Source organism: Saimiri boliviensis, chromosome 19 (genome assembly GCF_048565385.1).
Source record: "Saimiri boliviensis isolate mSaiBol1 chromosome 19, mSaiBol1.pri, whole genome shotgun sequence".
Lineage (NCBI taxonomy): Eukaryota > Metazoa > Chordata > Mammalia > Primates > Cebidae > Saimiri > Saimiri boliviensis.
The window spans coordinates 41,740,992-41,767,895 of NC_133467.1; the positions used below are offsets into that span (position 1 = coordinate 41,740,992).

Here is a 26,904-nt window from a genome sequence, read left to right on the forward strand (position 1 = left end):
TCTTTGCCTCTCGTTTCTCCATCCTCCCTCTCACATGGTTTCAAACACAGACTCCGAACAGGGACTCCCCGGTCTGCACCCCCAGCTCTGCGGTTCTGCTTTGCCAACTGCCCAATCAGCATCTAGATCTGGATTGACTATTTTGACACACATGAAACCCGTCTTTCATTAACTTGTTTTACTAGAAAAAGTACTCACTCTTTACGTCCTTACCTCCCTTTCTACCATACAGAACTGGGCAGGATTCGGAAAACCGACCTCTAAGGAATCTGGAGGACCCTTCTCTATCAGACAAGGCCCTTCGATCTCCAGAGAACGACCACAATAAGAATTTTCTTCCTCTTGCCACTTTCCTATTTCTGGAGGTAAAGGAGGTGTCTTTTCCCCTTCTCTGTGCCAAGGGAAAACACTGTTCAGGCTTCTACGTTCCCCTGGCACCACAGAGCTTTATTTCTGTCTCCGGGGAGTGTTACAACCCAGGATATGCTGACCTCATAGCACATCTTCATTCCCCTCAGCACCAAACCCGAGCTCTGGTCAGCACCTTAATGGTGTGTCCGATTTCTCTCCTATACGTCTTTTTCTTGAGACAAAGTCTTGGTCTGTCACTCAGGATGGAGTGCAATGCTGTGATCTCAGCACACTGAAACCTCTAACCCAGGTTCAAGTGATTCCTGTGCCTCAGCCTCCCCAGTAGTTAGGATTATAGGCATGTGCCACCATGCCTGGGTAGTTTTTGTATTTTTTTTTTTTCATAGAGACAGGGTTTTGCCACGGTGGTGAGGCTGGTTTGGAATTCCCTGTCTCGTCTTGGCCTTCCAAAGTGCTGGGATCACAGGTGTGAGCCACCATGCCCAGCCTCCCACAGGAATTTAATGTTTTCATGAGATATTCCTTCATCTTTATTTCAATACTTTTTCTTTTGAATGAAACAGGGTCTCACTCTCACTCAAGCTGTAGTGTAGTGGTGCCGTTACAGCTCACTGCAACCTCAACCTCTTGGCCTCAAGTGAACCTCCCACCTCAGGCTCCTGAGTAGCTGGGACTACAGGCGTGCACCACCACACCCTGCTGATTTTTAAATTTTTTGTACAGACAGGGTCTCACTATGTTGCCCAAGCTGATCTCAAACTCCTGGCCTCAAGCAGTCCTCCTGCCTCAGCCTCACAAAGTCTATGATTACAAGCAAAGGCCACTGTGTCCGGCCCATTCCAATACTTTAACATGTATGCAGGGATCGACACTTCTCAGAATACACACATTCATTATGCTCACTTCAGTTCCATGAAGTAGGTAGAATAAGTATTATTCACAAATCACAGATGAGGAAATAGGCACAGAAAAGGTAAGGGAATGCCTTGAAGTCACAGAACAAGCAGCTAATTTACGACAATTCAGTTCCCAACCAGTTATTCTGATTTCTTACCTAGGGCTGTGTAACCCTCACGATACTAAGTGCCTCTCTTACTCCATCCTAAACCCCTCCTTCTGCTTTGCTTCTTACCTTTCATTTTCCCAGCCAGCTCATATATTCTTCTTGGCTCAGCGGATCGTTTTTCCAGAGCTGTAAATAAACCACCTCTGCCCCAGTGGCCAGAGTCATCTGATTGCAGAAACAGAAAATTTTCAGTCCAGTCCACAATTTAGAAAAACAAGGGCACACAAAAGGGCTTGTGGAAGAATGATTTTTTCAAAGGGAAAAAAAACAAAACATCTGATCTCCTAGGAATATCACAGGTTGGACTTGCCAAATATGGTTATGTTTTCTGGAAGATACACCTGGGGCCATCGTACCAGGAAAGCGTCTCAAAAACTAGTGTTCTGAATGAGCAAAATCTCTGTGGTGCATCTGTGACTCCTGGGAGATGACTGTGCAAGGATGGAGAATAGATGGAACACTGCAGAGTGAGGAGAAGCACTGGTTATGCAACAGCACACAGGCAAGGACGAGGAAAGGTTAAATGACTGATTCAAGCTGGTATTAACCGAGCTGCCTCGTATCTCAGTATTTACAGTCATTTATTCATACTACAAATGTTTTTTAGCATGTATTATGTGTCAGGCATTGTTCTAGACACGAGTCACAGCAGTCAACGAAAAAAAAAAACCTGCTTCCATGAAGCAGACTTTTAATTCAACAGTCAAATAAACAAATACGCAGGTAATATGTGAGGTGGGACAGGTGTGATAAAGGAAAATATGGGAGAAGGGACAGGAGATAAGAGAGGGAGGATGGGGCCTGTTTTATATGAGGTGATCACAGAGGATCTCTCTGAGAAACAGACATTTAAATGACACTTGATGTGGTTATTTGGGAAGAGGGTTTTAGGCAGATGAAGTAAAAAGTACAAAGGTCAAGCAAGGGAACAAGCTTGAAGTTTCGTTTTTTCTCAAAGGATTTGCCTTACCAATGTCATTTCATTCCACCCTCTTAAAAACCTTGTGCAGAGGATAAGGCAGATATAAATAAGAAAGTTAAAGTTGAGAGATTAGATAACTAAACCAGGTAAATGAGAGAGCCAAGAGTGAAATGATTCTGGAATATTCCTGACTCTAAAATTCAAACTTTTCTGACTACACAATACTGCACTGGGAGCATCACCCCTGAGTCAGGGTTCTGCCCCACCCACCCCAGTGCTTGGCACCGTAAGGATTGAGGCCCCCATCCCCAGCCATACCACTTCTCGTACCTACGCAGTGCACAATGACAGCATCCTCGACCCCAGCCTGAGGGTGGGTGACATCACCACTAACATACATGAGGGAGGTAGCCTCTGGGTCTTGGTAATCCAGCTCAGCAGAACTCTCATCTTCCCCATTCTCAAGGTCCTCTGGCTCGCTCTCCTCGGACGGCAGGCAGAAGGACTGGTAATTGTTGGATTCCCACCAGGCCATCCTTTAGCAGGCCAGAGAGAAAAGGAATCAACCCAGACAAACACAATTTCCCTTGGAGCACATTTCATACTGTTGTTCACAAACAATATCTGCCAAGTAGAAATGCTATTAGAAACTTATCCTGGGCTGGGCGCGGTGGCTCAAGCCTGTAATCCCAGCACTTTGGGAGGCCGAGGCAGGTGGATCACGAGGTCAAGAGATCGAGACCATCCTGGTCAAAATGGTGAAACTCCGTCTCTACTAAAAATACAAAAAATTAGCTGGGCATGGTGGCACGCGCCTGTAATACCAGCTACTTAGGAGGCTGAGGCAGGAGAATTGCCTGAACCCAGGAGGTGGAGGTTGCGGTGAGCCGAGATCACACCATTGCACTCCAGCCTGGGTAACAAGAGCGAAACTCCATCTCAAAAAAAAAAAAAAAAAAGAAAAAGAAAAAGAAAAAAAAGAAACTTATCCTGAATGAAGTTTTCTGCTTTTTTGTAAATAAACAAGACTTACTGACTAGGCCAACTGCTTCCTGACTACAATTCAATAATGAGCACTCACTGAATGTTCCTGTGTTTAAGAATATCACTAAAAGAGATTGTTCAAGTAAACTACTCTATGTCACATAGCAACAACAGAATCTTAAAATTTTCTGGTTTCGGCCAGGCATGGTAGCTCATGCCTGTAATCCCAGCACTTTGGACGTCAAGGCAGAAAGACAGCTTGGGTTCAGGGGCTTGAGGCAAGCCTGGGCAACACAATGAGACTGTCTCTACAAATAAGAAAAAAATTAGCCACCCACGATGGCACACACCTGTGGTCCCAGCTACTAGGGAGGTTATGGTGGGTAGATCACTGGAGCATGGGAGGTCGAGGCTGCAGTGAGCAGTGACCGTACCCACTGTACTCTGGCCTGCGTAACAGAGCAAGAATCCATCTCAAAAAAAAAAAAAAAAAAAAAAATCTAGTTTCAATGGAATCCATCTTCCCTGCCTTAGGCACTTGGGACTTTTCACTTACATACAGTAAGCATTAAAAAAAGTATTCTGTTACCAATAGGAACAAGCTTAAAAGAAATCTTCTGTATTTTTAAAGTGATGTTCGACTGCGGTCTCACTACGTTAGGGACTCCGTTACCAACGGTGGTCCCCAGCTTGGGTGACGCACACCTACTTTTTCTTACGTTGAGCGTCTTCCTTTTGCCTCTCCTTCTCCTCTATGAGTCTCCTTCTCTTGGCGGCTGCCTCTTGTCTTTTCTTCTGTCTGTCCTCCAGCTCTTCCGGGCTCAGAACCCGCTTCCTTTTGGTAGGTCCCTCCACAAGGCCTGGGATGAGAACCTAGAGGAGGAACAAGAGCCATCACCAGGGTCAAGAATGTTCCTCCCTAAGTTTCATGGTCCCTACAGCACACGGTACAGAAGAAATATGCTTACTATTTCGCAGAACACTGCATCCCCACCCGCCCTGCGTGGTGGGAACGGAAGGCAAAGCACTTGAAGGCACAGTTCGTATCACACACTTCACAGGCACAGGGACCAGGATACCCTGCTCTTCACTCAGCCACAGCACTGACATGGTGGAAACAGTCATTTTGATTCATTTCATTAGGAATAAGGTACTTCAGAAAAGGAACTTTTTTCCTTGGCTGAAAGCATACCCTGAAGGATGCCACTTTAAGCCATTTTTAATGGAACTCTTTCTGCAATGTATTATATCGTTTTGTTACGACTATATTTCAATATCATGATTATCTTAGTAATAGCTAGCATTTAATGGGCACTTATGAACTGCCAAACACTGTGAACATTACATGTATCATTTATGATTGCTATCCTCTCTTAGTGCCACAGGGTCATAATTACCAACAGCAGGATACAGTATTTCGGTATAATACAGGGGTACCTTTAGGGCTGATTTGGATGGACACGGCTGCTTTCACCTGCACTAAATCGTACAATATATTCTCTCCTTCTTCATGTTTTTCTATGCTGACTTTTTACCACAGTTTGTACACTAGGATATGGTTAATTATACTAACATTTCAGCAAACACATACTTATTTCTTGACGAGTTATTCTATGAGAACAAAATGATGCCAGCATCATTTTTGTTTTGTTTTGTTTTCTTAGAACGAGAGTTTGGAAGAACATCTTTGAAATAAATTGGCCGGGCGCGGTGGCTCACGCCTGTAATCCCAGCACTTTGGGAGGCCGAGGCGAGTGGATCACGAGGTCAAGAGATCGAGACCATCCTGGTCAACATGGTGAAACTCCGTCTCTACTAAACATACAAAAAATTAGCTGGGCATGGTGGCACGTGCCTGTAATCCCAGCTACTCAGGAGGCTGAGGCAGGAGAATTGCCTGAACCCAGGAGGTGGAGGTTGGGGTGAGCCGAGACCGCGCCATTGCACTCCAGCCTGGGTAACAAGAACGAAACTCTATCTCAAAAAAAGAAAAAAAAAAGAAAGAAAGTAACAGTTCTTACATTGCCTTTATTTCGGAGTGATCGGCCCTCTTGCGTAGTTTTCTCCAAAAGGGTTTTCTGAAGGTTTACCAGTTGTTCAAAGGATTTTCTGTCTTCCTTACTGGGCTCTTTAGAATAATCTTTCCCTTCAAATAAGTACATATGATTTTCTAACAACATAAAACACAAAGAGAGAAATGTTAGATACCAAGGAAAAACAGATCAATGCTATTCAAAGCAATAACTAGAGTGGATAAGAAAACAGCCTATATTCTAAATGAGCTAAGACTGGATGAAGGTATTTCGTTTCTCATCCCACTGACACTGAAGTAAGTGGGTTCTACATCAGGATACCATGTGTTTACTTTTCCAAGGGGACAGCATGGCTTAAATCCCTTCAGTTCACCTCTAGATGGTTTGTGACTCTCTGATGGATTCCTTCATTTATTCCTCATTCGTTCATTCGTTCACTCCCAAGTATTCCTCAGCACAAATCTCGGTGACATTAAGATCATCTAATAAAATCTATACATTTTATTCCAAATACACTTTTAGTATTCAACTTGGCAAATCTAAAAATCATAAAAATAATCCCTTGGATTTACAATATTCCTTATAGATCTCATCAAGCATCTTCATGATCCCCCACCACAATCCCGGTAATATAACTAATCCTACTTTTGAAAGGGGAAACTGAGACTTGGGCAGAAATTAAGGGACTCTGTAATTCTCACTGGTAATAAATGAAGAGGCAGGATTTTCTGATTCTAAGGCCAGTGTGCTCTTTTCAGTATGTAACTGTGTCTCTAGAACGGTGGAGAGAGAACATGCTAGAAAATAATAATTTTTGTAATAACAATAGTAATGAAGATAATAGTGTAATTTTGAATAGTACTGCATGCTATCAGATCACTTCCACAACTATTCTCGTGTCTGATCTTTCCAACTGTGTAAAAGAGTAGAGTAGACATTAATAGGACCATTCTACAGATGAGAACATAAAGGCTCAAAGAGGCTGAGTGATCTGCCAAGATCATGAATAAAGTGATTAAGAAAAGTCAGGACCAGTCCAGACTAGCAACCACAGATAGTTAAGATAATGATTCAACAGGGAAGCATATTTAGTAGCACATGTTACCAAATAATGTATTTTCACAACATTTGTGAAATCTGCTATGTTTTCCCTAGAGAGTATGAAAGCAAAACATTTTCATTCTCAAGAGATCAATTGCTTCACACTTGTACTCAAATCTAACCAGCTGTAGTTCTAATTGGCATTGCTAATTAAATCAGCAGGGGGCTTTCGATGAAGCACTCTATCAACAAGTAGAAGAAAAACAGAGCTGAGAAGTGTCAACTATGATCAACATATGTAGCTTCACACTGCACGTGATTCTCAACTTCCAAACATGCTTTTTAAAAAAACCCTGGCATTCGAGATAAAGCAACCCTGTTTTTTATCTAATTCTGATGGGGGCCATGTGAATTACCAATCTTTCCTGTCCGTTTATATTCTCTGTAATCATGCTCCCAATCTTCACTCTGTCACCACAACAGGCCTGGACCTGTGTCTCTATCCCACCAGGATAATCATTTACCATACGGCGAACCTATACCCATTCATCAAAGAGAAAATCCCCAAGTTTAATACAACTGGGGAATTTTTCTGGCAGTTGGACTGCCTTAAAAAGTAAAATTATTTTAGGCAGTTGGATTGACTGAGAAATATAATTATCTTTCTGGAAGAGAGTGCGACTTTATTTTGTTCTAGTAAACGTTAGCAAAATAGGCTGAAATTATCTAGATAAGTACAGAAACGGGTGTAAGCGTTGCTATTTAATAAATCAATTATAACTTAAAAATATGACTACATGCATCTATTTCTTCTCTCGCCTGAAACCACTAAGGGATTTTTAAAAAGATATACGAGGCAATGGTGGATGAAAAAGTTCAATAACCTTTTGGAAAATGAAAAGTGGCTGGAGGGATAATAACGATGAACAAGAGCCATGGAAATAAACATAGGTGCCTAGCCAAGGGCTCATTATGAGTCTAGAGACCCTCTCAATCCCCCAAGAGCTTAGGACTTACAAGTGCAGCATACTGCAAGGGGCAGAACTGAGAGAAGATCTGCACCCCATAAAGGAGGAGTGCTGTGAGCCCTTGACTCACCCTGCCTTTTCAGTCTGAGCAACCAGGTGAACTCCATCCTCACTCTCCCAGGGAAAATACTAGAGGATTGGTCTTTGGAGAAAATGGGTTGCCCAGTGAAGACTTCAAACATGGATATCAGGGAAGGTGCCCTCCATGTAAAAGCTGACTCATCAACCAGGAATAAGGCCCCGGGGCCCATGGACCTGCTCATGCTGGAGCTGCCATCAGCTTTGGGGCACCTCATCAGCACATGTGATCAGACAGCCAGGGGATACCAGATGGTCAGGGAAACTATCGATGAGAACAAGAGATCCCCAAACAATGTTTTTTGTTTTTTTTTTAGAAAAAGAGGTACCATAGTGACTATAGCTATATTGTATTCCTTAGAAATACTAAGAGGGTGGATGTTAAGCATTCTCACCACAAATTTAACCATATGAAGTGATGTTCATAACCACCACAAATATGATAACCATATGAAGTATGTTCATTAGCTAGATTTAACGATTCCACAATGTATACAGGCATTAAGGAATCACGTTGTACACGATAAATACAATTTTATCTGCCAATTTCTATAAATAAATTAAATAATTAATATAGTTTTGTTTTTTTTAAGAGAGGAAGAAAGATTAGTAAAAGTCAATGTAGTGGGAGGAGAAATACTTTTTAAAAAGATAATATCCTCCCTAAAATACATATGAAAAAGCTCTAATAAATATCCCCAGAGAAGACAGGTGTCCTTGAAATGAGAACAGGGTACAATGAAAACAATAAGCAGAGAACAAGAAAGAGTTCTTGAAGAATATAAACAGAATATTTTCATAAAGAATTTTAAAGATAAAATATCAGCAAAGTCAAAGAGCAGTTTCCTGTAAAACAGTGCCAGCTATCCAAATTCCAGCTTTTCCACCTATTCCACAAAAACTATACAGACCAACAAGGACAGCAAAACCACCCAATCCATGCCTACTACGTTAGAAGTCAGCAACTCCTACACACTTCAACTTCTGGTTGGTTACTAGAGAAATAAACCTCCAAAACCAGCCAAGCCAGCTCCAGCGCCTACACTGGAGTAGACAGTCAGGCAGAGACCATGCAGAGGAGAGGGTGGGCAAGGAGGGGCGTCCAGCAAGGTCAGACAGATAAAATTTACCCCCCAAAGATGGTCACATTCCAAGCAGGAAGATCGTGAGGATAGGTCTGAGACCTGGTGGATCAGAGCAGTGGCTCCTAAGGAGCTGAAACGAAGGGACGGCATGACATACACGCAGCCAGGAATTTGGAAAGGCACGGCTTCTGGCAGGAAGACAGAGACAACTGAGAAGTGGGGAGACATCTGTGGCAAAGAGAAAGAGAAAGCAAGTGATGGAAATTCACAGTCCTAGAGAAACAAAAGAGAACTGCAAAACCAGAAATCATGCCGCTACTACTCAACATAAAAAGGAGCTACCATCTAGTGAAGAAACAGCACTGTTCTCTGCTGCTGAAAGAAAGTACTGGTGAATTAAGCCTAAGATTCCCAAACCTCTCACGCCAGTCCATACTGAATCTCTGCTGCAGCTGGTACAGAAAAATAAGTCATTTCTAAATAACTTTGAGATGCCAGGGAATACCTTTACAAAGCTACCATGTGGACAATTACTTCAAATCAGAAATTAACATACTCAGAAAATAACAAAATGGCAAACGTTGCCCAAATTCAGAAAAGAAAATTAAGAGAAAGACAAAATCATCTCCTACAGCTCATGGCGTATTATGAAAGTGAAATGGAAAAAAAAGCACATGACAAAGTCTGCTCTGTTGATGAACACAAAGTAAGTGCTCAATGTTAGCTGCAATTTAAAACACAAATGATTCTACCACTTAGAAGAGGAATCACTATGTGTAAAGCATCATCCCGAGGACAATAGGCTTTACTAAGAAACAAAGGAGAAGACGCTTGCAACCGAGGGGGAAAGGGACGAATGCAAAGCCTCAAGAGTGACAGTATCATAAACGTTAATACTGTGATTTTGATTCACATTCAGCTACAAGGGAAGAGCCACACAAATCTGCAGTTAGTCTGGGAAATGTTCTCGTACAAGCAAGTCTTGTACTTGCAAGCAAGTTCTTGTACAAACAGTGTGTCCAAGAAGACAGTAAGGCTGCGTAGAAAAAAGATGTCCCACAGAGCAGCATCCAAAGCTTTCCATGGGGACATGAGGTCTAGCTTGGGCTGCTTGTGCCATTCGCTCTGCTCTAACCTCCAACTTACTTCCTTCCTCTTGCTCTCTGCTCCCTCCTTCCGCTGCAGGCAAGGCATCAGAAGTCCACTGGCCATCTTTTGTTTCTCCCAGGATGGACTCCAGATCTATTTCATCCACGGTGCTCCCCTCAGAGGCCAGCAGTTTATCCAAACCGAATTTGAGTATCTCACTCAACTTGGGTAGAGAAAACAAAAAAGTCTAGTCAGTTCTCATGAAAACAAACATTAGGATATCAATAACTGGCTAGGTGGATAATGACGCCAAGGACGGCCCTACTCTGATGAACAGGCAGTCTCTCTGCTCTCCCCATCATAAATGGGAACAGCCATGGCCATTTAACAGCTGGATGATGGGTAAGCAGAGAGGGGATAAATGATTATTAGAGGTACTGTCTTTGACAATTCTCCATAAAAGCAAAATAATGTATAAGCCTCCAATTTATTTTGAAGAATAACAGTAATTTCCTGCATTTCCTAGAGCACCTGTCACTGACTCTTTTTTTTTTTTTTTTTTTTGAGACGGGAGTCTCGCTCTGTCACCCAGGCTGCAGTGCAGTGGCATGATCTTGGCTCACTGCAACCTCTGCCTCCTGGGTTCAAGTGATTCTCCTGCCTCAGCCTCCTGAGTAGCTGGGACTACAGGTGCACTCCACCACACCCAGCTAATATTTTAATATTTTTAGTAGAGAAGGGGCTCCACCATGTTAGTTAGGCTGGTCTCAAACTCCTGACTTCATGATCTGCCCGCCTAAGCCTCCCAAAGTACTGGGATTACAGACATGAGCCACTGCACCCGGCTGACTCGTTTTCATAAGCATTCCCAGCAGTCACATGAGAAGTCGGAGACCCCATTAGTGACTCTTTGACCTCCCCACTGACAGACTCCTTAGAAAGAGAAGGCTACACTGGGTACTTTACCTCTACTATAAACTGACTCCTTTTCTTTGGCAATTTGTTCTCCTAACAATTTCCATAGAAATGTGGTTTCTATAGAAACCACCTTGGCAAAGACCAGTAACAACTTCTGACCACCAGACCCGAAGGCCTTTTCTCAGTTTGAACTTTCCTGGATGCTCCTCTGGCACTGCACTATCCTGCTTCTCCAATCTCATCCCTCTCTGGAGTACTGTCAGCCTGTTCCCTATGGCCACAGGAACCACACAGCAGAGATAATTTTTCCTGGCTTTCACTTGCTACTTCCAACTTTGCACCTCCTAAGTACTAACTCTGAGATCCTGACCCAAAGAGGATTCAAACCTGCCCTTTTAGACAGGGTTAATTATCTCTAGATCATCTATTTTGTGAGTCACTTGGAAATCTTAAGGTATTTCATAATAGCTTAAAAAAAAAACTCACTTAAGCATGAATGCGCCTAGACATATTCATATTTACTCTCCCTTTACATAACCAGGATGACTGGCTTGGGCAGCTGGTACTAAAAATACTAGAAAACCAAGTATTTATGGTAAGAATTTGTCTATACTGGGACCCTCACTCCAACCCCCTTGTACTTAATGCTTGCCTCCGGGCTCTCCCTTGTTACTGCTCACTTGCAATGTGTCCTAGTCATCAAGGAAATTATATGTGTTTTTATGAGAAGCCGTCTATTACAGTAATTAAGGGCATGTGCTCGGAAGTGAGAGAGTGCTTGGTTTGGAATCCAAAATCTGAATAACCTTGGGCCAATGACGTAAGATGGGGATAAAGACAGTGTCTATCTCATCCTACTGTTGTTTTTATCTACTGAAGCAACTGGAAAAGAGCACCTCAGACAACACTCAGCAAGAGCATTTAACAAGTGAGCACTACGCCTGCATCTCCCTGCCTCTCTCTCCACTGTGTCTTCCCTGCAGGGTAATAAACATGCTTCCTTCTTTCAGGACTTCAGAACTGCAGTTTGGTAAAACTAATCTACCACTTAGATTTACCAAATCAGAACCACATCTTTTACTTTGGTTTTTTGGTATTCAAAAGAAATCCCCTGCTTTCTTTTGAGACAAGGGCATTGGGTTATCACCTTTGTTTCTGGCAACCACAAATAACTCATAGCATCTGGATGGGGAAGAGATGAATCAGACATTTGAGTCAAAAAGTAGCTTTCTGATAACCATGAGCTGCAAGAGAAGTCCAACAGAGTTGCTCTCAGCCAGCAGTCTGTGTTCCCACTAGTATGTGGCCCCATGGGGTGGAGGTGTGTCTACACCTTTCCCAATGAAGTGTCCAGCAGCCCACATCACAACATACCTCTCACTGGAACGCTGGAGCTCCCTCCCCTGGGAGAGTGCAAACAACTTATGACATCCTTCCTCCTCTAAAGAGAATGCAAGCCTTCTGAGGCTCTGTCATTTACCCCTTCACCATGCCCAGCAGTGACCTTCTCTCAAGGTTCTATGGAGAATTGTTCTGTGGAAAACTGCATTTAAGAGTATCTACAGTGTACCGGAAGATAGTGTGGCAATTCCTCAATCCATTTGACCCAGCAATCCCATTACTGGGTATATACCCAAAGGATTACAAATCATTCTACTATAAAGACACATCTACTATAAAGACATAGACAATAAACACAGCATACATATGTTTATTGTGGCACTGTTCACAATAGCAAAGACTTGGAACCAACCCAAATGCCCATCAATGATAGACTGGATAAAGAAAATGTGAAGGTAAATACACTGTGGAATACCATGCAGACATAAAAAAGAATGAGTTCATCTCCTTTGCAGGGACATGGATGAAGCTGGAAACCATCATTCTCAGCAAACTAACACAAGAACAGAAAACCAAACACATGTTCTCACTCATAAGTGGGAGCTGAACAATGAGAACACATGGACACAGGGAGGGGAACATCACACACAGGGGCCTGTCATGGGGTGGGGGGCTAGGGGAGGGATAGCATTAAGAGAAATACCTAAGGTAGATGACGGGGTATTAGATGCAGCAAATCGCCATGGCACATGCATACCTATGTAACAATCCTGCACGTTCTGCACATGTACCCAGAACTTACACTAAAAACTAAAATGAAATAAAAATTTAAAAAATAAAAGTATCTACCATGTACTTCTACCTCTCTCTCAAGCTTTCTTCTCACATTTGTAATTGTCTCTTAGACAGCGTGAAATTAAAATGTACAGCCTGCCCTACCACCGTTATGGTTAATTAAGCACGCATGTGATGTAGAATCAGCAACAAAAGGAAAGACAGAAAAAGATAAAAGCCACACTGACCCCCTAAGATAAACAAAGAACAGACAAGTAACACCCAGGGTTACTCTTTGTAGTTCTAGTCCCCAAATTAATGAAACCTTGAACCTTTCCTGTAATTACTGACTCCCTAACGAAAACATGATCCCTGCTTTCGCAGTGCTGATAGGTAAAGATATGCGCTGGCCTTTGCACATACGGTAACCATGGGAAAAAAGTGCTGCTTTCTAACCCATGCTCAGACTAACTACAAACCTGGTAACTCTGCTTGGATTATTGTGTAATTTGTTTCCCTCTTAAACACTTGTATTTTCTGATAGACTAGTCCTTTCAAAGCCTAGTCCTTCTTGCGAACTTTTGCAAATAAAATTCTTTACTTTTGTCTCTCAGTCTGCCTCTAACAATAGTTTATGTTTATATTGTATTTTTACTGCATACTCTGACTAAAGCCTAAATTATCTTTATCTTCCTAAAATTCTGACCTACCTATTTTCCTTTCTACTGTCCTCATCATACGGGCTTCAAACCTCACAGCCGTCTTTGAATTTTCTATCTCCCTACTGCTGAGACCCACCTCTAAACAGCAGCCAACTCCCGTCCTTCCTTCTTTTGCAACGCTTCTCACACCAGACCTTCCCACTGATACTGCCCTTGACAGACACCGATGACTCCCTTCATACCTGCATCTTTCTCGTATCCTAGGAGCTGGTCTCTTTGCATCCAGCCCCTCATCCTTAGGACAAAAACAATAGATCCAGGAAATATTATGAGTTCTAATTTTAACCCAAAGGCTGCTACAGATTAACTCTAAGCCCTCTTCCAAAAGACAGCTCTAAAATCTTCCACTCCGGCATCTGTCTCCCATCCAGTATTCCCTTCTTCAAGCAAATTACCTCTAGTTTTTTCACCCATTTTTCCTATGGCACAATTTTGAATTCCTAATCTCATTCGCCGTCTTCTGAGTATGAAGTAATGTAAGTCACTGATCAAAGAGTCTGGGATTAAGGAGGAAGTACAGAATTAATTGCTATTGACTATGCTGAGTTCTTTATTTTAACTAATTCTCTTAACAGCCCTCTGAGGTAACCCATGGTATCTTTATTTTTAGAAACGCAAAAAGAGTAGATCTAAGAGGTTAAAAAAGCTGCTCAAACCCAAAGAGCCAAGAAGTGACGACGCCTGGATCTGAATCCTTAGTTTCTACAGACCCTGCACACAGCCAGCACGGTGGCAGATATGAGGGAGGCCAGGGAACAAATGTGTCGCTGGGGAGAGTGGCTGATGAGTGCTGGTTCTTTTCATTTACACTCTCCTCCACAAAGGGCACGGGCATATTCCAAAGCGAAGAACAATGTGTCATACCTGGAGGTCAGCATCAGCTGAGGGTTTCTGGGCTCCCAGAGTAAAATGGCCTCCTTCTATGATCGTGTTGGTGAGCTGCAGTTTGGAGGCTGCTTTCCTATAGACAATTTCTTCCACAGTGTCTCGGCCAATCAGCCGAATAACTTTAACAGACCTGGACATAAGTCAGACAAGCGTAGTGTGCTATAAGGATCTGCAAAACTGGGCAAAAGTATGCCAGGTAAATACATCTAAAAGCAAACAATGAAAGGGAGATTGTTTCATTTGGATCTGAGTACTTGTTAGAGAGAACTCGCCTCAAATTCTCTCTGAACCATTCCAAGACAGTCAAGGAAAGAATACTGGAGTAACCATGACTGGAATTCCTTATCTGTGGCCAAGGAAACCTCTGGAAGACCAAATTATCCTCAGATCAAAGAGCGACATCTGTTTTTTTTTAAGCTTAGCTCCATAACCCCATTTTTTAACTGAGTTAGAGCCTAACTCAAGAAGGATGAGTTAAATAACTTCTAAGTTTCTTTCTAATCCTTTCACAGTGTGATTTTACTCTTTCTAATAAAGTCAGTCTGGACTGATGCGACCCCCCTCCAACACTAACCTAGGAGTCAATAGCACAGATGGGCTAAGACCTGGTGGTCCCTCGGCTCCCAGTGTGGGACTGTCGCCAGGACTATATTCTTCACCTTCCTCACAACCTGGAACTGCTGCTGGACAAGCCAAGGAAGCAGAAAACAAACCACTCACTTGTTTTGGCCAATTCGATGAGCCCTGGCAGCTGCTTGCAAGTCATTCTGAGGATTGAAGTCACTGTCAACAAAAATCACAGTATCTGCTGCCGTTAAGTTCATGCCAACTCCACCTGAAAACAATGCAGAAAGGAACGTAATCAGTAGCACACAGACAAGGAGCTAGAAAATAAACACAAGGCTAGTGTGGGTTAGACCGACAAATGGAAATCAATCAAATAAACTGGCTTCATCCTTCAAATGAACCCGCACCCCCAACTCCAGAGCCTTGTTCTAGCAGTGAGAAGTGCTACCTGACCTCTTATTGCCTGATGGGAAAATTTTTATTACTGAATGAATCAGAATGAGTGAAGCAGGGGCAAGTGGCAAAAGTGGATACTTAAGTTAGTGCCACGGAGCCACTTTACCTCTTCTGCTTAAAAACCTTGATTAGATTTGGATTCGAGTAGTCTCAGGAAAAGGACACATGCTCTTTCAGAAAGCAGACCAAGGCTAGGTGGCTCAAGCCTGTAATCCCAGCACTTTGGGAGGCTGAGGCAGGTGGATCACGAGGTCAAGAGATCGAGACCATCCTAGCCAACATGGTGAAACCCCATCTCTACTAAAAATACAAAAATTAGCTGGGCGTGGGGGCATGCACCTATAGTCCCAGCTACTCAGGAGGCCGAGGCAGGAGAATCGCTTGAACTGAGGAGGCGGAGGTTGCGGTGAGTCGAGATCACACCACTGCACTCCAGACTGGGCGACAGAGAGAGAATGTCTCAAGAAAAAAATAAAATAGAACAAAAAAAGAAAACAAATCTAAATATGAGAGATCTGCTGTGGGCACTGTCAAGAGAAGAGCGCTGAATGTCGCTTGCAAGTTACAACTAGGTAATAAGATCTCCGATGAAAAGTTACCAAGAAGAGGGGGTGACACACTCCTGAGCGGAGTGGGAAACCACCTCCCTCTCATTAGAGAAAACTCCAGTGCGTATTGTTTGTACTTGTTTCCGCATTAATCGCAGAGAAAGTAACAAAACCAACGGCAAGAAGCTGGTCTTTCTTTGGTGCTGCAGGAAGAGAGCTGAGGAGGTACCTTGGATTACAGGAATTAAGAGAACCATGAAAATAAATTGCAGCTTTCTCTTTGATTAATGTGAAAACAAGTAAAAAGCCAACTCCCTTTTGTCAGGGTTGCTAGAGTTTGTTATTGAAACCAGCAAGCCTCGAAGGGCTTGTTCCATGAACCTGAATTAGGGACTAACTTTTGAGAGGGACTACTTGCCATAAGCTGGATCTCCAGACAAGTCAGGCAGGAATATTCTAATTAAAGTCTTCATATCAAGTTGAAGTTGGAACAAGGAGGTAATCATGAATGATTACTGAGCGATGCTAAATTATACCTAATAATAATGATAGTTACACTTACACTGTGCTTACAACTTGCCAGGCAATAATAATGATAGTTACACTTACGCTGTGCTTACGACTTGCCAGGCATTATTCTAAGCACTCTCTATATATTAACTCCTTTAGCCCTCACAACAACTCTGTTGGGAACCTGAGTCATTGCTATGATTGTCCCCACTTTATGGATGTTGAAAGGGCAGGTAAGGAACTTCTCTGAAGTTGCAAGGCCAGAAGGTGAAAGAGCCAGGATTCATTCCTTTGCAGTCTGGGTCCAGAGCCCGGGCTTTTATCCACTATACTGTAATACTGTTCAGGCACTTATTTCATTTCAAAATGTGTTCCATAAAATTATCTTCTTGAATTCATGCTAAGTGCAGCTCTTCTTCACTGAGGGGTGAGATTTTTATAAATAAGCGACAGCCATATTTGAAACATATTTATGAGCTATCACTGCCATCTGGTGGCAATATGAGTCAATCACAGAAATATTTGAAAGTTGGAAGGATACCTGTTAAATAAATGAAAATCCTGTAAAAACTACAGCAAACACAACAGTCAGTGTTTGGAAAAGGATAATGTCCGGGACTGCTTCAGTTCCCAGAAGATCTACTCTGAGTCCTCCAAGGAGATGAACTGAAAAGCAGAGATCTCTTTTCTCCTAATTGTAGACATTTCAAACATAATGCTGCTCTCTGAATGCGAAGATGATGAAATCATTAAAGCATAAATAAAATTGTCTCCCAACAGTGAAGATGCACTGCCTTATTCTTTCCGTTTCTCCTAAGACTAACCCTGAGACAACTGATCACATGAGAAAATGCATGCAGTCTGTGATCTTGGAAGAGTAAGGCCATATGAATCTTGGGCTATTTTTATTAGGGAGATAAAACAAACACTGGTGAAATAATCTCCTTATAATTGAAGATTATATCTAATACTTCTTTCATATACCCTTATAGTACTAGGCATTTATAACAGTTTCTACGTAAGACTGAACTCTATTTTTTCAGAAAAATATCAATCTGTCTTTAATAGGACACACATATCCCTGCATGTATTCCATCAAGATTTATGTCTATAAAAATAAGATATTTTTCTCAGACACCATAATGACTTAGAGAATCATTTCATCTCCAAGAGCTGATTTCAAATTACGTAAGAGTATACAAAAGCACTCTGTGACTGGTAAAGCATTACAAATGTCATAGTATTTATAATTTAAGTGATATATGGACAATGTCACAAATAATTCTAAAAAGTTGGTAGTTTCAACATAGTAACACTTTTTAAACAACTAGATTTTTGCTAAGCCTTTCAACATTATTCCAGAAATACTTATAAAGGAAGGACAACTAGCTGACAAACTGTTACCTTATTTCCCAAATTCATGGTTAGGAAGAAGAGCTACCTCCACTGAATGCAAACGAAACATTCACGAAATTACAGAAACCTTTCAGGACATTCCCAGGTCAATGGTCAAAGCAGATGAGAATTACTTTCCAATAACCCCAGGTTTCAGCCTTACTTCTCTGATGAGATGACATCTTGGACAGGTTGGATAGAACAGAGCACCATGCCTGAAGTCCAGTACCTTGTTCTACATTCAGTAAATAGCCTCGCCTTTCAGAGAATTCAGGAAAAGAGTGTAGTAACAGTGGGACGTAACAGTACTCTATCATTCCTCATTGTCTGTTCCCATTAACGCCTACGCAGCCTACCTGCCCTAGTACTCAGGAGAAAAACAAAAATGGGCTGCTGTCCAAAGTTCTTAATGGCCAGGTGTCTCTCTTCTCCTCTCACAGAACCATCCACACGCTCATAGCTGTAGCCTTTACAGAGAGGAAGAAAAACAGAAATCGTTAACCTTTTCAAGTAGTCTTTGGAATCAAAAAATTAAGTTAGCCCAAAACCAAAGGCCAATTTTGTCCCTTTTCATATATAGGCCTGGCCCTACTCTAAGCCAATCCTACGGGAAAAATTTAAACAGAAACAGTGATCGTTTTACAAAAGAACTCACCATAACATACTCTGGATTGTTAAAATACATGAAGCCTTGGCATTTATGGAGTTAATTCTCAGTTTTGACTATTTGTAAGCAACCCTGAACATCTATCCTGTGTGGTAGTTTCAATTTTGGTGACACATAATTCTTACTTACGTAAACAGAAGACAAGCACTTGGAAGCAGGTGAGTGAGCCCTTCTAATGGCCCAGCAATCTGCCTTTCAATGAGGCTTTAAGAGGTCACCACCTGCCTCCATGCATCCATGTGGGGAAGGGCGGCCACAAGCTCAGGCTGTGTTTGTGCATCTGGGGACCTCTCGATGGTCAGTGGCGTGTGCCAACAGCATTTTGTCAAGGGTCCACCGGACCAGGTACACAGAGACCCAGTCTGAACTACTTTTGTAAATTGTAAGGTCTGGAGCTGATACTTCTTTACCACTGGGCTCAAGATCAACTCATGTTAGAGCCTTTTCTCATCATTTCACATGAATCTTCTCACATATTATACAGACTTCCCAGGTAATAAACTACATTCTCTATCATCTATATAGAAAAAGTTGATCTTACTTTTCCCCTGCCTTATTTGGTACCTCTATAATTTCAATATTCACCTTTTTACTGATCCTGAGTAAGTGCTCAACTGTTGAGGTCAATGTTACAAGACACTAAAAGCTCTAGTCACCAAAACTTTGTTTATATACATTTTCAGAAACACCAACAATGCCACGACATTTGCTCCACGGCCCGCCATTTTACATCGTGTAACTGATGGGAACGCAGGTGTTTATTTCTGCCCACGTGCCTCTTCTCTGCTCGCCATCCTTGCCTCCACTCGTCACTCTCTGCTCGCTTTACTTTTGATTTTTGGTTCTGAATAATGTTCCCACCCTGCTTTCCTTTGAAATATTCTCATATCCCATATTCTTCATGGACCTATCTGGACTATTAAGTCCAATAGAGCCTTGGGTGATGTAGTGGCCAAAAGGTGTCACCTCTGTAATCCATATAGTCTTGGAGAATATCCAACATCTGGGTCATCTGGGAGAAAAGTAAAACCCGATGGCCCCTGGCAAGAAAAAGAGAAATGGAAACACTGCAAGTCTAGTGAATTTAAGGTAAATTTCCCTCAGTCAAAACTTCCCAAAGAATACAAGTTTATAAATACTGAAGTAGAAATATAAATGTCATATAATTTATAGACTGCCTTAGAAATCCCAAATGCTTTCTCTAAGAATATACCTCCACAGGTAGCTGCATCCCTCAGAACGATCATCCTCAAACTAGAGTGGAGACTATTCCCAAGGGACATGCCAAGGCCACAGGGGATATAAGCCCTAGAATAAACACGGCGCCTCTTTCTGGAATGTCAATTTGCTCAATGGAAAGAAATATAAGCACAAAAAACAAAAAAAACAAACACTGGAGACTCTGAAGAAAGCTTGTGTTTAGTCATCTACAGCTGTTCCCTGATTGCGGGTACAGTCACTATCCCCTCATTTACAGCTATATTGGCTGAAAAGTCTGAGAAGCATCACTGTAGAGAAGCAAGAGGTAAGTGACCTCTCACCTTCCACGACACATGAGAAAATGTTTGTATACATGAGAGGAGGGAAGAACGGAGGAGGCACAATGACGGAACGAGTCAAGAACAAAGTCGGGCCTAGAGCCCCTTGTTACTGGCTCTTCTAAATTCACATAAACGAAGCAGCATAGCACTGTCGAAACAATATTCTCATTATAAAAACATTTAATGTGAGCTTGCAACAAGTTTAAGAGGAGTAATTAATGGGGAACTCTTTCAAGATTCAAGCCTCAAATGGTTAGAGAAGCACTGAACCTGAAAACCTCAATCCTAATCTCATGTCTGCCATTTGCTGGCTGTGTGACCTTGGGCAAGTCATGTAACCTTTCTGGCTCTGTGAAATAGAAAACTGGGGAGGAGGCATTTATAGGTCCTTTTCCAACTCTACCATACTTATGGCAGCTATATGAGAACCAGTGAAATACAGTAAGACATGAAATATTTCACTTGCACGTTCCTAGACCCTGCTTTCTCTCTGGTGACTGGGAGGATTAGGTATAAGCTGAACACATGGCTGCTGAACACTAACTGAGTCTGGTCTTCTAATGCCCAAATCATGTCTCTGAGAAAGAGTCCTTCAAGTTTCCAGTGAGTTCAAATCAAACCCAACAGGTTAACAAAAATGAATGTTTACTGAGCCTTCGCTATGTGTCAATTCAATGCAAGTTACTACAGGCAACTATAAAAAAAATGCTCAGTGTTATCTCTGTCCGTGTGGAGCCAAACAACATAGTTGGAGTGACAGAGTTCACAAACACCAATTAACCAGACAGCAGATTAACGCAGCCCACTGCCAAGTGCTGGATTAGGATCCTAAGTGCTGTAGAAACTCAGGAAAGAAAAGAATGATTGTGGAAGGGATGGGGTGCGAGTGTAGTCACAGAGAAGGCAAAACCTGAAACAGCATTAAGAAAAAAAAGAAAACTGGAATTGGCCTTAACAACTCAGTGAGTTCCTCAATAGTCAAGTCTTAACAGTCATTAGCTCAGAGCAGCAAATGTGAACCTACCACCTACCTGGAATACAGCAACGCTAGTAGCTTATCCAGCAGGTGAAGTTTCCCACTAGCCTCAATCAGGTGGTCTCCGACTTCAAAAGGCTCTGGCTCTACACCTAGAAAAGAAAGTCAGGGGAGTCAACAGGCTACAGGAAGAGAAGCCAGGCTCCTCTGATAAGCAGTTGTTGGCATGATCTCAGTTCTGCTTCAGACCAGTTACAGTCTGGCACATCCGACAAGCCTAATAAACACCTAACTAAGGAATAAAACCACTCTTCAGGAAACTGAGGCAGAAGAGGATGCTAAAGGTCAAGGAGACCCAAAACTGAAATCTTGAGACTCACTCAACGAAATAAATCAAAATGGCAGTCAGAATAACCCGGAGGGTTTCTTTCAAAACCGATGTGTTCCCAATGCCCTCTCCTCTTGAAAAAGTTCTCATATGCGCCTACTTAAGATTTTGTGCAATCTTTAGTTTGTAGCATTGCTTGGCAGAGATCCCCTTAAAGCAACTGCAGCAAACCCTCTGTACTGATCATGTGTAGAGTACCCACAGCCACAGGAGTGCTTGCTCCAAGGGCTAACAATCGGGGAATCAGAAAAGCCCCAGTCTGAAGAAAAACAAAAACACTACACATCGAAATTCCTAGGACGCAGCTAAAACAGTGCTCAGGGGAAATCTATAGAGGTCTGTATGATAAAGGGGAAGCAACAGAGGAGACTGAGAAGGAGCAGATGGAGAAGAGAAAGTCCATCCCAGAAGCCAAGGGAGGGAAACGCTCCAAGAAAGAAATGATCGACTGTGCTCAAGGCTTCTGAGAGGGTAACCGAAACATGAACTAACAAATAACCACCAGCTGGGCAACAGGGCGATCACTGCTGGACCTGGAATAGTTGTGACAAAAGGCTGAGTGGGATCGAGACAATGGGAAATCAAATCATGAAGAAATGATCAAATCCATCCAGATTATCATGCATTCCATACAACTATCATTCTTGACTCCTCATGTCATGAAAGAAAAAAAAGGGGCAAAATAAAAAAAAAAAAACACTCCCAAGAATGTTTCTGGATTATAGGAAAATAAAAAGATGTGACAGATGCAACGCAGGGTCTGCAGCGTCTAGGACCAACCATGGATTTAACAAAAAAAGAAAAGAAAACATAGTTAGAAGGGATGGATATCAGACGGACAACTGAGGACATTTGAAAATGAACACTATATGAGGTAACACTAATACAGAAAACTGAGAATAAACGAAGTAGACACAGTACGTATATGCAATTATTTTGAAAAATTGTAGTATGACTTGGCCACAGAGATGTTAACAAAGAATCCTGTGGGGGAAAGGGCACTGCCTCACCGTCAAACAAGTACGGGTGATCCACACACTTCCGAAGCTGGCACAAGATGTTCTGAAGTTTGACTTTCTTTGCTGTCTCATTTTCAAATGCATCTAAAATTTAAAAAAAAAAAAAAAGGGGGGAGAGAGAAAGAGAGAGATGGCCTACTGAACAAAACCAAAACCAAAACCCTGAGTTTCTACAAATAACCTTAATCATTTCAATTATATCCTTCGAACCTATATGAACCTCCCAAATTTCACAGAATTGAATCGAGAATTAATATCATGTTCATATAAAATTTTCCTAACCATTTTGTTTTAAGAAAGACCCCTTAACTATGAATTGAACTCTGGAGTACTCTGTTACTATTCTGCAAATTCTAAATTATCTTTAAGTGTTGTTGTGGAGCCAAGGGACAAATAAATGCAGAGAAGTTATTTCACGCCTATCTCTCCCCTGCCACTCCCAATTCCTCCCAGTGAATGTGATTTGACAAAAAAGTTTTGCATTCTTTTTTTTTTTTTTTTTTTGAGGCGGAGTTTTGCTCTTGTTACCCAGGCTGGAGTGCAATGGCGCGATCTCGGCTCACCGCAACCTCCGCCTCCTGTGTTCAAGCAATTCTCCTGCCTCAGCCTCCTGAGTAGCTGGGATTACAGGCAAGCGCCACCATGCCCAGCCAATTTTTTGTATTTTTAGTAAAGACGGCGTTTCACCATGTTGACCAGGATGGTCTCCATCTCTCGACCTCGTGATCCACCCGCCTCAGCCTCCCAAAGTGCTGGGATTACAGGCTTGAGCCACCGCGCCGGCCCTCTGCATTCTCTTAAACGCAGCAGTTCTCTATTATCCATGGGGAAAATGTTCTAAGACCCCCAGTGGATACTGGAAACCACAGATAGTACCAAACCCTGTATGAATTCTGTGTTTTCTCCTATATGTACCTACCCATGATAAAGTTTAATTTGGCACATAAAAGATGAACAATGACTCATAATAAAAATACAACAATTATAACAATGTACTGTTCACAATGTCACAGATCTGTTGTTAGCAATCTCAGCGTATCAATTTTTTTTTTCATTTTTTTGATAACTTAAACCTTTTTGCTTAAAAGAAGCACTTTATGGCTTCTTTGGCATAGCCCAAATGCAGGCAGCACTGCTCTCGCGCTTCGGGGCCATTTTTAGGTAAAATGAAGGTCACCTGAACAAAAGCGCTGCGATACGGCAACCATTGGACTGATGGCACAGCAGCTGCTGACGCTGACGGCGTGGATGATGGAACACAAGGAGGACTCATGTCCTGGGCGGAACAGAGTCAGATCTCATCACGCTACTAACAACAGAGTTTAATTTAAATTCACGAATTATTTCTGGAATCTTCCATTTAATATTTTCGGACTCCAGTTCAGTGCAGGTGACTGAAACCTTGGAAAGCGAAACTGCGGATGAGGGTGGACGACCGTATCTGACAGGGTGGCAGGATGGAAGGCATGACCAGGACGCCTGGAAGTGTTTCCTTCATTACAGGCAGTAAGAAAAACGGAGGGAGGGGAGAAAAGGAAATTTCACAACTGCAACAACCAAGGCTGAGTGACATTTAAGGAGCTCCGCCACAGTCGCGTGGTAGCTGACGGGAATTATTCACGATACAAAATGCCACCTCGTATTCTTGGGATCATACCAGTAAGTGTGATTATAAAGTATCTGACTACATGAAATCACATCCTCACTTAGTTTCTCAGCGGGCAAGTGCCCTCTGATTACCTAGGTCTTTCATCAAAATGGCCTTGTAGTATTTCTTCTGCAATGCTGACAGGCCGTGGTATATCACTACTTCTGTCTTCTTGGGAAGCTCTGTAGCCACCTCAGCTTTCACTCGCCTCAGCAGAAATGGCTGCAAGAGTCTGTGCAGTTCACTAGCTACATGATAAAAAATAAATACAAGAAGCATGGGATAAACGGACAACCAAGGTAACGAACTACTAGCGAACTTAGAGGAATTTATTTTTGTTTCTCATTTCATGCTTATTCTGCATTTTAGGCCAGTATGGTCATTTTTCATAGTATTTCTTCCTTCACTAGGATCTTCTTCCCAATTCTGCCTGGAATCATCACTGGTTCTTAATCCAAGAGCTAGACACGCAAAGAACTTGATTCTTACTAATCTCTCCTATGAACAAAGCTCTTTTGTTTCTACAGTATTTTTGCGTTTAATCTCATTGATCAGCGTAACAGCTTAGAAATTTCAGGTGAGAGAAATACTGTTCCCATTTTTATAGCTGGGTTAAATGAGGCTCAGAAACTGGGCAACTTATCCGAAGTCACACAGCTGGATGTGAATGTGGCCAGCATTCGAATTTGGTTTCATGACTTTCAATCCCTTATTCTTTCCCCAGATGTCTTGAATTTCAAAAATTACTCTAAATTAGAATTACATCACCTGTAGAATTCCCAGATATGCAAATATAGGTGCCCAGCTCAATGTGAATTTTTTTAACAACTTTTTAACACAAGTGTGTCCTATGTAATACAAGTATGTCATGCATTTGACTAGAAGTCGTCTTGCATTTTATCAGGTAACCCAAAACATGGGAGTAATCAGAGCAAGTTCGCCAGGTAATCTTCAGTCTGCGGTCTGGGGATTTTTGCTGTGAGAAGCCCCTCAAACTCACCCTTACCAAGTACATACAAACTCACTATTTGGCATACCTCCTACCTGTTTTAAAAAATCATCCCAGGAGAATATCACAAGGATAGATAGATAATCCTACAACACAGAGGGGCAAAGATACAAGAAGAGAAGACCACAACTCTTGGCTATATGAAAGAGGAAGGGTGACCGTCCCAGAATTCTGGTTTTGGTGCAGCGTTAAAAGAAATACCAGTGCAGTAGAATGCTGAACAGTAGTCTGAGACTACAGCATTCACACACTTTTCTCCCTCAGGAAGCGACATATAAAGATAATAAAGTCTTTAGAGAAAATACAAGTTGGAAAAAAAAAGTCTGCAAATCAGCAGGCCCTTCCTATTTCTTCCAAAAATGAACTAGAGAAGCCCTACTATGGAATCACATAGTAAGCAATTAAGAGAGTCATGAATAGCAGACGACTGAGAACAACATGTGTGATCTAATATCTCCCAAATTTCTGTGGCTCTGTCTCCCCGGAAGGTGATCTCTGGTCATCAATCAGTTCTCCTTCTTTTTCACCTATATGCATTATGCATCAGGATGGTTTCTGTGCCAAGGCGTCTTGGGGATAATTAGTAGGAAAGGAACTTGCCTGACTCAGACTCTTTCTCAATATCCTGGTAGCGTCGAACAAAATCTCCCACCTCTTCCTTGGAAAAAAGATCAGGTTCCACAAAACTGAGGAGGGAGTAGAGCTCTTGGAGGCTGTTCTGGATGGGGGTTCCAGTCAACAGGAGACTGAAGACTACTGAGAACTCAAATACATAAATAAATAAAATAAAAATTCTGTAACACTGGAAGGCAAGGCTGAGTTACTCAACACAATCTTTACCCGTACAGAGAAAGGCATGATTTAATGGAATGACCGACGGGACATGAAATCAGATGGCTCAGGTTCAAGCCGCATACTAGGTGTTTGATGCAGGAAATAATACCTCTTCAGTTTCAGCCATAAGAAGGGGATAATAATCCTGTGAAGAAAATACTGTTACGTGAGCTCTGAAGTACTGCGTGAGTATTTACTATGGCTATTATTCAGTTTATGTGGGGATTCCAACTATGTGTTACTGCCTGTGTAGGGCAGTCTACTGAGGTATCCGACACAATGCACACACTTGTGCAGTTTGAGAACCCAGCACTATAGCATCAGGCCCCACCACTGCAAACAAGAAGCAAGATTTATCATAGGAGATGGTCCTTTTATAAAACCTAATGGTAGATGAGATACAAGACGTCAAGATTTCTGGATGTGTCTAGACATAGGAATATAGAGAGCCTCAAATGGAAAAATGTTTCTTTAAATTTTGCACAACAGAGAAGAACACCCGGAGTAAGAGACAAATGAAGTAGAAGGTCAGGAAAAAGAAGAAAAGATATTAGGTCAAGCAAAAGATATCCTCTAAACTGACATTCACAAGAACTTACACTAGAAGAAATAATACAGCAAAATGAGGGAACCACATCTTGACATCTTGAGCATGTGTATCTTTTTTCTTTTTTTGAGATAAGGTCTTGCTCTATTACCCAGGCTGGAGTACAGTCGCATGATCTTGGCTCACTGTCACCTCCTCCTTCCAGGCTCAAGTGATTCCTCCCACTTCAGCCTCATCAGTAGCTGAAGCTATAGGTACTCACCACCACACTCAACTAATTTCTTTATTTTTTTGTAGAGGCAAGGTCTCACTATATTGCCCAGGCTGCTCTTGAACTCATGGGCTCAAGTGATTTTCCTGCCTCTGCCTCCCAAAGTGCTGGGATTACAGGTGTGAGCCACCACACCTGGCCTGTTTTAAATGTCAAAATGCAGTATGTAAATGTATATATATATGAC

General features: G+C 42.1%; 1 protein-coding gene across 3 annotated transcripts in view; it reads right to left on the reverse strand.

The window, feature by feature from the left end:
* LOC120360126 (chromodomain-helicase-DNA-binding protein 1-like) overlaps window positions 1-26,904 on the reverse strand; it is a 58,124-nt gene that overhangs the window by 13,086 nt on the left and 18,134 nt on the right. For all 3 annotated transcript variants that reach the window (XM_039459840.2, XM_039459842.2, XM_039459841.2), the window contains 13 exons: window positions 25,666-25,828; window positions 24,149-24,304; window positions 22,400-22,492; window positions 21,057-21,153; window positions 19,451-19,524; window positions 18,174-18,284; window positions 15,062-15,176; window positions 14,318-14,471; window positions 9,756-9,921; window positions 5,366-5,514; window positions 4,054-4,217; window positions 2,691-2,896; window positions 1,505-1,603 (listed from right to left, as the gene is read on the reverse strand). In XM_039459840.2, the coding sequence (XP_039315774.2) occupies window positions 1,505-1,603; window positions 2,691-2,896; window positions 4,054-4,217; window positions 5,366-5,514; window positions 9,756-9,921; window positions 14,318-14,471; window positions 15,062-15,176; window positions 18,174-18,284; window positions 19,451-19,524; window positions 21,057-21,153; window positions 22,400-22,492; window positions 24,149-24,304; window positions 25,666-25,828 (1,747 nt within the window). The remainder of the gene's footprint in view (window positions 1-1,504; window positions 1,604-2,690; window positions 2,897-4,053; window positions 4,218-5,365; window positions 5,515-9,755; window positions 9,922-14,317; window positions 14,472-15,061; window positions 15,177-18,173; window positions 18,285-19,450; window positions 19,525-21,056; window positions 21,154-22,399; window positions 22,493-24,148; window positions 24,305-25,665; window positions 25,829-26,904) is intronic.